The following is an 11,829-nucleotide window of genomic DNA, read 5'->3' as shown; positions in this document are numbered from 1 at the left end:
AAGTAGGCTTGATCGATAGCTTGGGGTCGACTTTGGGGGGGTATCTCCTATAATATTTTCCGCTACGTGCCCTACGAGCGGAGATATTGCGACGCAAAGTCCAAATGTGAAAATTTATTTTTAAGATACGGAGATACGTCGTCGTCTCTCAATCAATATAACATATATATATCAGAAAATGTCACTTTCACTTTTTCGACGCTGGCGGCGCAGGTATCGCCAGTTTCGATATCGCGCGCGTATTTCGATCGATCTAGTAGGCAAATTAAATAAGGTCGATAGACTTATCGGTCAGGAGGAAGATTTCTATTTAGGTAAATTAGGTATTAGGTATATAATACATATTGAGTCAATTGCTTCATGTTTATCTGGAGAGATTTCGTATCCTTACATCGTATTACCACCGCTGCCGGAAAAGAAGGTTCTCTACGCTTGGCAGAAAGTGCCGCTAGGGAATTTTTAAGTCGATTCTTATGAATCAAGCTTGAATTCGACGTCTAGGTATCCCAGGTTGCCGATGACGAGGTCCAGATAGTGCGCTTCATAGTTTTCGGTGTCCAGGTGTAATAATACGTTGAATTCGATGTCTACGTGTCCCAGGTTGCCGATGACGAGGTCCACATAGTGCGCTCCGTAGTTTTCGGTGTCTACGTGTATTAATACTTTGAATTTGATGTCCACGTGTCCCAGGTTGCCGATGACAGGATCCAGATAGTGCGCTTCATTGTTTTCGGTGTCCAGGTGTAATCGTACGTTGAATTCGATGTCTAGGTGTCCCAGGTTGCCGATGACGAGGTCCACATAGTGCGCTCCGTAGTTTTCGGTGTCTACGTGTATTAATACCTTGAATTCGATATCCACGTGTCCCAGGTTGCCGATGACGGGATCCAGATAGTACGCTTCATAGTTTTCGGTGTCCAGGTGTAATCGTACGTTGAATTCGATGTCTAGGTGTCCCAGGTTGCCGCTGACGAGGTCCACATAGTGCGCTTCGTAGTTTTCGGTGTCCAGGTGTAATAATACGTTGAATGCGATGTCTAGGTGTCCCAGGTTGCCGATGACGATGTCTAGATAGTGAGCTCCGTAGTTTTCGGTGTCTACGTGTATTAATACGTTGAATTCAATGTCTAGGTGTCCCAGGTTGCCGATGACGAGGTCCACATAGTGCGCTCCGTAGTTTTCGGTGTCTACGTGTATTAATACCTTGAAATTGATGTCTAGGTGTCCCAGGTTGCTGATGACGAGGTCCAGATAGCGCGCTCCGTAGTTTTCGGTGTCTAGGTGTAATAATACCTCGAATTCGATGTCTACGTGTCCCAGGTTGCCGATGACGAGGTTTACATAGTGTGCTTTGTAGTTTTTGGTGTCTAGGTGTATTAATAACTTTAAATCTGAATGTAGGACACGTAGATATCGAATTCGAGGTATTAATACACGTAGACACCGAAAACTACGGAGCGCACTATGTGGACCTCGTCATTCGGCAACGTGAGACACCTAGACATCGAATTCAACGTATTATTACACCTGGACACCGAAAACTATGGAGCGCACTATCTGGAACCCGTCATCGGCAACCTGGAACACGTGGACATCGAATTCAAGGTATTAATACACCTGGACACCGAAAACTATGGAGCGCACTATGTGGACCTCGTTATCGGCAACCTGGGACACTTAGACATCAAATTCAAGCTTGATTTATAAGAATCGACTTAAAAATTCCCTAGCGGCAGAATTAAAATTATGTCATGACATAATAAAAATTCGCTAAATTAAAATTATGTCTAGACATAATAAAAATTGGACGAATAATAGTAACCTTTCGGAAGTAGAGGTTTTAAGCTTGAAATTTAAATTTTATTCATTTTTAAAGATAAATTTAGTGTTCCTTCAATTTTTGTGAGAAATGTATAATTTACTTTTACTTAAATATTATTAATTTTTATGTATTTTTGGTATTGCTAATTTTGTGAATAATTAAAAAATAAAAAATAAAAATGTTTTGCAGATCCTTGCTTAACACTACAAATAGGTGATATCAGTACAAAATTACCTTTTTCAAAAAAGGTAAAAAAAAGTGCCAAGTACACGCAATGTATTTTGTAAATTCAAAATTTAACCTAAGTGGTAGCTTTATATCTTTTTCACAAAATTATATTATCTAACTTAACTCAAGTGACATGTATTTAAAAAAAAAAGATGTAAAATCTTTAATTTCTTCTTCACAAAATTATATTACCTAACTTAACTCAAGTGACATGTATCTAACCTAAGTGGTAGCTTTATATCTTTTTCACAAAATTATATTACCTAACTTAACTCAAGCGACATGTATTAAAAAAAAAGATGTAAAATCTTTATTTTCTTCTTCACAAAATTATATTACCTAACTTAACTCAAGTGACATGTATTTCAAAAAAAGATGTGAAATCTTTAAATTAAATTGCGCCAATTGTAAAGAGAATATGTATATTGCTTTGAAAGATAATTGTTATGCAACTACTTTAAAGAAATAAAACCCAAATGGTATCTTCGTATTCCTATTCAAGGGTCTTCCTATTCTAAACCCAAGTGATAATAGCTTCTTAATTCTCTTTAACAAATTTTTAATATTACAAAGAATTATTTTAATTACAAAGAATTAAAGAAGTAACAGTTGTTTAGAAATCAGCATGAGTCGATAACAAGGGTAGGGACGGACTGAGCTAACCTGGTAAAATAGAACTATGATAAGAGCGAGATCAATAAAGCAGTTCCTTTCTTTACCGACCCCCGTAAACGCACTACCAATCAACCTGCGTTGCTGCGGTTGTCTCACTGCAACCGATCCTTCTAGTACTATTCATGCGCGTTGGCGCTTCACGATATTCCCGCGCGACGCACCTTCCTGCGCGACGCAGGCGCGTCGTCACTTCGTGGTGTAACTGCGCGAGCGACGACGATCGGATCGTCTCTCATTCCCGGGCGCTCAACTAGTGAGCATCTCTTAGTAATGCGTAGATACGCACTTAAGATTAGCGATCTTTCGAGAGACGATTGATCAGACGGTTGATCAGACGAAATTCTGCCGAGAACACCGAGTCATTTTTCCTGAAATCCGAGAAAGACGAGAGGACGCTAGCCTATTTCCTGACGATACGACTGAGAAGGAAGGCTATTACGAAGGAAGTCTATTCGTACGGGCTAAGGCAGCCATTATTACATTGAGAAGGACGACTAATCCTTCTTGCCGAGAGCGGCCATTATTGTATTGAGAAACCCGAGAATACATGGCAAAGATTATTCTGGAATCTTTATTCCAGAACGAAACGATTGTTTCAAAGTATAAGGTAACATTTCCTTATTTTCAAAGCAACCAAAATCGAGTTTACATGGCATAGTGGCTATTAAGCCTATTCTATGATTTGGTTGCAGGGACGTTTCTAGCAAAGCATTAACGTTCTCAAGAAGCAATTCTGCCGTTATGCGCATAACATATAAAGAGAAAAAGGCCTAATTTCCTTTCATAACTGTACAGTAAAGATTGATAATACTTTTAATACTATAATATCTTATTTCGTTTATTCTTGTTAAGAAATTCTATTGCGTTTTTGAAACATGATTCGAATCAACTATAACTTAATTAATAGATTTACTTATCTGAGTTTATATTGCGTCGTATGAATTCTATGTTTATGTGGACTGTATTCCAGTCATGATAGTATTTAGTTTAACATGCTTATTCACATATTTACATGCGCATAATTCAATATACCTTGCGAATTTGATAAGAAATATCTCATGCAAATTTTATCTAATTCAATGGTGATCGAAGTTAAAAAACACGATAATTAATTTATCTTTCTTTCTAGGAATGAGAAAACTGTTTGATTTCTTTTGCTAAAATATACACACAACACTTCTTCAGTAATATTAAAGAATTTAGTTTCTTTACTACTTAAAGAATAATTCAAACTAGAAAATACTTATTCAAATATAATTTGACTAAACTTCAGTCATCAATGACTAAGATTCCATGCGACTATTCATAAATTTATTTCTATGCAATTCAATCATTTTGTGTATTCTTATTTATGAAACTCATTATACTATTCTTGTATTTTGTGATTTCAACACGATTCACATTCTGTTTAAATTAAGGAAGTATATTATTTGCTGCATCGCTGCGCAACTCAAATGTAACCACGCTATTCAACATATCTTCAAAATTATATGTTACTCTTTTACTAATTAATTTAGTGAACTGTTCTTTCCTTCCATTCAGAGAAAACATATTCTTCCCAGCGCCTATACATAAATTTTGGTCCTTCGAGCCGGATAAAGAGATTCGGATAAAAAGAGTCAGATTCAGAGAATAAAAACTAGAAAGGCGTTTAGTTATTGTTGAGAATTACAACTCAAGAATTCAAACTGAGTATACAGTCCGTTGGGGGAAAGAGCAGTGCTTTGAATTGAAAATATCTTGTTTATGTAAAGTGCTGTTTACGGGTGGGTTAATTTTATTCAAAACACAGTACAATGACTGACAAAATGAGGGTTAGTCACGTTATTAACCGATTAGAGCAACAGCTCTCAACGAGTAAGGTATTAATAGAAGCTTATGACAATTTCATTAAAGCCGATCCAGTAAATATTACAAACCAGAGAATAAGCTCATGTCTGTCCTCTCTAAAGTTATCATGGGATCAATTCAATATTATCAACGATGCTATTATGATAGCCATTACAAAAACTGAACCAAACGAAAGAGATTCCATTTATAATCATGCCTATTTTAAAACTCATTCTTTCATAACTACGAGAGAACGTTACTTCGAGACAATTGAAAAGCTAAATTCCCATTTTAATTCTTATCAAGAACCGAGTACTACTTCAACGTTAACGCAATCTGTTTTTCAGCCTTCTAGTATCCCTACTTCCGTGCAACATACGCGGCTACCGGAAATCAGTATTCCGAAATTTAGTGGGTTACCAAACGAATGGTTGTCCTTTAAGGACTTTTTTCTTTCTATTGTTGGGAATAATTCTAGAATATCAGCAGTGGAAAAACTGCAATACTTGAAAGCGAGTCTTACAGGATCCGCAGCTCTCCTCCTTAAGAATACTAGCGTCACAGCTGATAATTTTCAAAAGGCGTGGGACTCGTTAGTGCTGTTTTACGAAAACAAGAGATTGTTGGTTAATGACTCATTACAATCCTTACTTTTTCTTAAGCGAATGATTAGGGATTCTGCTAGTGAACTCGAACATTTATATTCCTCGATTAATCAGATTTATCGAACATTAGAAACCCTTGGTCGTCCCGTTGAACATTGGGATGACTTCTTAGTTTTTATCGTTGCACAACGGTTAGATGCTGAGTCACTGAAGGCATGGGAGCATAAGTTAGGATCCTCAAAAGACCCCCCTACCTGGGCTCAGTTTAATGAATTTTTGTTTTCACGCTTACTTTCGCTTCAAGCGTTTGAGAAATCTCGTCATGGAAAAGCATTAAATCAGACACGAATACAACCTGCAACTGCGAAGGTTCATCATCAGGGAAAATCTAAGAACTCAGTTTCAGTCAATCAACCGTCTTGTGCAATCTGTAAAGAACATCACTATACTTCTTCGTGCCCCCAGTACTTAAATAAAACCATTCAACAGAAACTAAACATTATCACCAAAAATAAGCTTTGTTACAATTGCTTAGGACGACACAAGGTAGTCGATTGTCGCGTAACAACCAGATGTTTGAAATGCGCAAAGAAGCATCATACCACTATACACCAAAATAAGTCGAATCCTCCTATGAAGAAGGAAACTCCTAATACTAAAGAGGAATCTTCAACAAATAAATCTACGGACGCTAAAGTGTTGCATTCTTCAATAAACAAACCTGCTAAGACTTCACAAGTATTGTTAGCTACCGCGAAAGTAACTCTCGTGTCTGAGTACGGAGAAACTACTCAAGTTAGAGCCTTAATTGATCAGGGATCGGAAGTTTCTATTATAAGAAATAGAATAGTTCAACGACTTCGTCTTAAAAGAAAGCACTCATCTTCAACTTTAATTGGAATTGGAGATCTATCTAATAAAACAAAAGGTATTACTTCATTTACATTAAAGCCACATTTCGAATCCGACGTAGAGTATAAAGTAACTGCTCAGATTCTCAGTAAATTGACGTCGTCAATTCCATCTAAGAAAGTGGATTTATCTTTATGGCCTCATTTAGAAAAACTGAAGTTAGCTGACCCTGAATTTAAACAACCAAGGTCCATTGATCTTATATTAGGAGCTGACATGTATTGTCATATAATAGAAGAAGGGATTGTTAGGGGAACAGAACATGACCCTATCGCCCAATGTACTACATTAGGATGGATTGTTTCTGGTCCAGTTAGCAATTTAGATATGAACATTAAAGCTCAGGGATATCATGTTAAGGTTGAAGAAAACCTTCATGACTTATTGAAACGTTTCTGGGAAACGGAAGAAATTCCCAATTCTAAAACCGTAACTTTGACTCCTGATGAGCAAGAATGCGAGGACCATTTTATGGATACTCACTGCCGAGATGCAAGTGGAAGATATGTAGTCAGACTTCCATTTAAAGATTCCACCGATAAACTGGGAAATTCTAAAATAAAGGCTACTAAAGTGCTTAACAGTTTGAACCATCGATTTTTAACCAATCCGGATTTAGCCAAATTATACAAAGAATTCATTCATGAATATGAGGAATTAAATCATATGGTCCGAGTCCCCAACTCACAACCAGAACCTGACCGAGTTTACTACCTTCCTCACCATGGAGTTTTTCGAGAAAATAGTCTTACGACGAAATTACGGGTAGTATTTAATGGTTCAAGTAATACCACAACAGGAGTCTCTCTTAACCAATTACTCCATTCTGGAGCGAATTTACAATTAAATCTATTTGATGTCCTTATTTGGTTCCGATTACATTGCTATGTCTTTTTCGCGGACATTGAAAAAATGTACCGACAGATTTTAATTCACCCTGATGATTGGAATTATCAAAGAATTCTGTGGATGGATCAATTACTTAAAACCATCATAATTTTTGCTTTAATAACCGTTGCGTACGGACTTACTTGTGCACCCTTTCTCGCTTTGCGTTCATTTATTCAACTGATACGTGACGAAGGACATAGATTTCCACTAGCTCTTCCTACTGTAAAGAAAGGTCGCTATATGGACGACTTCTTTGGAGGTGCGGACACGGTCCGAGAAGCTGAGTTGGTAGTTCAACAAGTAGACCATCTCTGCATGGCGGGGGGTTTTCCCTTAAGGAAATGGATCAGTAATAATTCTGACATTTTGAAATTCATTCCTTTAGATCATCGAATTGATGTACACTCTATTCAAATTGACGACTCTACTCTAGTTCATGCTCTCGGATTGTGCTGGCAACCCTCCACAGACCAGTTTCACTTTACCTTGAATTTAACTACTCCTAGTATTATTACCAAAAGAACAGTTTTATCAACTGTAGCAAAATTGTTTGACCCGCTAGGGCTTCTTTCACCCATCATTATTTCAGCTAAAATCTTTATTCAAGAACTATGGGCAAATGGACTTGGGTGGGATGATGAACTCCCGCCTCCTTTCTCTAATAAATGGATAAAATTTATGAATCAATTACAAGAAATGCCAAATTTTACCTTTCCGAGATGGCTTGGGTTTCAAACTACGGATGATCTAGAAATTCATGGATTCAGTGATGCCTCATCAAAGGCAATAGCAGCCGTCGTTTTTATACGATCGGTATCTAAGGAAGGCTATGTAACAGTACAGCTGGTAGCATCGAAAACTAAAGTTGCCCCCTTGAAAAAGCTAACTATACCAAGATTGGAATTAGCTGCGGCTGTTTTACTTGTCAAATTAATAGTTCAAATTCTATCAGTACTGGAACGACATGGAATACCTATTTTTGGTTGGATTGACTCCGAGGTAGCTCGAACATGGATTACGAACCATCCATCGAGATGGAAGGAATTTGTGCAAAACCGAGTATGTTTTATACAAGAGACCTTGCCACAGGTCCTATGGAAGTTAACTCCTGGTAATCAGAATCCTGCAGACTTAGCCACACGAGGCTTATCACCTGCTCAGTTGATGGAACATGTTGAATGGTGGACTGGACCACAATGGCTACGGCAAGATGCTTCCACCTGGCCACAAGAATCGAAGGTTTTATCTCACAAGGACAATCTTGAAGAACGTTTAACTCAAGTAGCTGTAGGAATAAGTGTAAGATCAGAAAATCCTTGGGATCTTCTTAATCGATATTCAAACTTCACTAGACTTTTACGTATCACTGTCTGGTGTTCTAGGATCATAGCTAGATTTCGTAAATCCTCTTTTTTATCCATAACTGATTTGATAACTACTCAGGAATTGGAAAGGGCAAAACTTTATTGGGTAAAGGCAGTTCAAAAATTCTCTTTTAACACAGAACTTAATCTTATATCGAATGGACAACCGCTACCTAAGTCGAATTCTCTTGTACGACTCACACCTTTTATTGATCCAAGTGGATTACTTAGAGTCGGAGGACGTCTTAAATTTTCTCTACTGCCACCTGAGGCTAAACATCCATTGATTCTGCCTAGAAACTCACCTCTTTCTTCTCTGATAATAGCAGACGCACATTCACGCACCATGCATGGTGGAACTCAACTAACGTTATCCTTCATTCGAAATGAGTATTGGATCATTGGGGGTCGAGCTCCAGTAAGATCGTTAATACTTAAATGCGTAAAATGTGCTCGGTATCGCCCACTAAAAGCTCAACAATTAATGGGACAACTCCCGACTGAGAGAATAACTCCTTCGCGTCCCTTTTTTCATTCTGGAATTGACTATGCAGGTCCGTTTTATATTAAAACATGGAGAGGAAAAAATGCTCGTACATACAAAGGTTGGGTCGCACTATTTGTGTGCGAAGCCACGTCTGCGGTGCATATCGAATTGGTAACGGACTATACTACGGATGCATTTATGGCTGCCTATAAAAGATTCACTTCAAGAAGAGGTATCTGCGCTACTCTACGAAGCGACTGCGGAACAAATTTTAAAGGAGCTGATGCCGAATTACAAAGGCTATTTCAGTCCTCTTCTAAGGAATTAAATTCTCTTGCTACACTGCTTGCTAACGATGGCACTCAATGGCGTTTTAATCCACCCTCTGCACCTCATTTCGGTGGCAAGTGGGAGGCCGGAGTAAAATCAGTCAAATACCATTTAAAAAGAGCCGTTGGGGAAGCTTTGCTGACTTACGAGGAAATGACCACCCTTCTAACTCAAATAGAAGCAGTCCTTAACTCTCGCCCATTAAATCCACTATCCGAGGATTCAGACGATCTAAATGCTTTAACTCCCGGTCATTTTTTGATAGGTAGTTCTCTAGCAATCATACCTGAACCTTCCCTGGAAGAGGTTAAACTTTCTCGACTTTCGCGATGGCAGCGTACTCGTCAGATGATGGATAGTTTCTGGTCACGTTGGTCAAAAGAGTGTCTTCAGCGTTATTTAACTATGTCTAAATGGAATCAAGTGAATCCCTCCATTAAGGAAGGTGATCTGGTTTTAGTTGTTGATGAGCGGTACCCTCCCTCGAAATGGCCTCTTGGAAGAATTATTCAAACTTATCCAGGTCAAGACGGTCTGACAAGAGTAGTATCAATTCGGACCCAATCCTCCGTTTTAAAGCGACCCATAGTCAAAGTTTGCCCACTTCCTATTTTTACGAATGAATAATAAATAATTCGCTAACAGTGGTTAACGAAGGCGGGGGGAATGTTTAGAAATCAGCATGAGTCGATAACAAGGGTAGGGACGGACTGAGCTAACCTGGTAAAATAGAACTATGATAAGAGCGAGATCAATAAAGCAGTTCCTTTCTTTACCGACCCCCGTAAACGCACTACCAATCAACCTGCGTTGCTGCGGTTGTCTCACTGCAACCGATCCTTCTAGTACTATTCATGCGCGTTGGCGCTTCACGATATTCCCGCGCGACGCACCTTCCTGCGCGACGCAGGCGCGTCGTCACTTCGTGGTGTAACTGCGCGAGCGACGACGATCGGATCGTCTCTCATTCCCGGGCGCTCAACTAGTGAGCATCTCTTAGTAATGCGTAGATACGCACTTAAGATTAGCGATCTTTCGAGAGACGATTGATCAGACGGTTGATCAGACGAAATTCTGCCGAGAACACCGAGTCATTTTTCCTGAAATCCGAGAAAGACGAGAGGACGCTAGCCTATTTCCTGACGATACGACTGAGAAGGAAGGCTATTACGAAGGAAGTCTATTCGTACGGGCTAAGGCAGCCATTATTACATTGAGAAGGACGACTAATCCTTCTTGCCGAGAGCGGCCATTATTGTATTGAGAAACCCGAGAATACATGGCAAAGATTATTCTGGAATCTTTATTCCAGAACGAAACGATTGTTTCAAAGTATAAGGTAACATTTCCTTATTTTCAAAGCAACCAAAATCGAGTTTACATGGCATAGTGGCTATTAAGCCTATTCTATGATTTGGTTGCAGGGACGTTTCTAGCAAAGCATTAACGTTCTCAAGAAGCAATTCTGCCGTTATGCGCATAACATATAAAGAGAAAAAGGCCTAATTTCCTTTCATAACTGTACAGTAAAGATTGATAATACTTTTAATACTATAATATCTTATTTCGTTTATTCTTGTTAAGAAATTCTATTGCGTTTTTGAAACATGATTCGAATCAACTATAACTTAATTAATAGATTTACTTATCTGAGTTTATATTGCGTCGTATGAATTCTATGTTTATGTGGACTGTATTCCAGTCATGATAGTATTTAGTTTAACATGCTTATTCACATATTTACATGCGCATAATTCAATATACCTTGCGAATTTGATAAGAAATATCTCATGCAAATTTTATCTAATTCAATGGTGATCGAAGTTAAAAAACACGATAATTAATTTATCTTTCTTTCTAGGAATGAGAAAACTGTTTGATTTCTTTTGCTAAAATATACACACAACACTTCTTCAGTAATATTAAAGAATTTAGTTTCTTTACTACTTAAAGAATAATTCAAACTAGAAAATACTTATTCAAATATAATTTGACTAAACTTCAGTCATCAATGACTAAGATTCCATGCGACTATTCATAAATTTATTTCTATGCAATTCAATCATTTTGTGTATTCTTATTTATGAAACTCATTATACTATTCTTGTATTTTGTGATTTCAACACGATTCACATTCTGTTTAAATTAAGGAAGTATATTATTTGCTGCATCGCTGCGCAACTCAAATGTAACCACGCTATTCAACATATCTTCAAAATTATATGTTACTCTTTTACTAATTAATTTAGTGAACTGTTCTTTCCTTCCATTCAGAGAAAACATATTCTTCCCAGCGCCTATACAGTGAGTCACCCAGATAATTTTAATTAAATATTTATAAACTCGGTAATTAGCCGAAATATAGATTTTTAGTTATTCATGTTAAGAGAAGAAGGCGCTAGTGTTCCCGAAGGTCCGTCTGCAATCAGAATTAATATAAACGTTTTAAAAATTATTTTATAGTGAAATAAATAAATATACAAACTAATAAGCCTGTAATTATAAGCGATAGTTGCTAATTAAGTTTGTGACTCATATAATTCCATCTTGCAGAGGACCTCCGTAAAGCCAATCAACTTGCAGCTCTTAAGCCTTGTGTACACGATAGTAGCAGTTTCATTGACTGCGTTTACACGGCACCGTTAATCGGGTTTTATAACATCGGTAGTTCTTAGGCTGGCAAAT

General features: G+C 37.8%; 1 protein-coding gene across 7 annotated transcripts; it reads left to right on the top strand.

The window, feature by feature from the left end:
• The first annotated feature begins 2,659 nt into the window (after positions 1-2,659).
• LOC139786660 (uncharacterized) lies at positions 2,660-11,474 on the top strand. Of its 7 annotated transcripts, none has more exons than XR_011722369.1 (3): positions 2,660-10,483; positions 10,569-10,665; positions 11,419-11,474. XR_011722369.1 is itself a non-coding variant. In XM_071725792.1 (3 exons), the coding sequence occupies exon 3, from the start codon at positions 4,522-4,524 to the stop codon at positions 9,769-9,771; it is 5,250 nt and encodes a 1,749-aa protein (XP_071581893.1). In that variant the 5' UTR covers positions 2,660-3,332; positions 3,418-3,514; positions 4,268-4,521; the 3' UTR covers positions 9,772-11,388. The 7 variants fall into 7 exon arrangements, 3 of the variants coding, with proteins under 3 accessions (XP_071581893.1, XP_071581890.1, XP_071581891.1); XM_071725792.1 differs by lacking the exon at positions 11,419-11,474 and having other exon boundaries at positions 2,660-3,332; positions 3,418-3,514; positions 4,268-11,388; XR_011722368.1 differs by having other exon boundaries at positions 2,660-10,665; positions 11,419-11,473.
• Positions 11,475-11,829: the final 355 nt, after the last annotated feature.

This window comes from Temnothorax nylanderi, unplaced genomic scaffold, assembly GCF_030848795.1.
Source record: "Temnothorax nylanderi isolate EJ_2023f unplaced genomic scaffold, tnyl_v1.0 TNYL_tig1103_pilon, whole genome shotgun sequence".
Classification (NCBI taxonomy): domain Eukaryota; kingdom Metazoa; phylum Arthropoda; class Insecta; order Hymenoptera; family Formicidae; genus Temnothorax; species Temnothorax nylanderi.
This window is presented reverse-complemented; position numbering and strand designations above follow the sequence as displayed.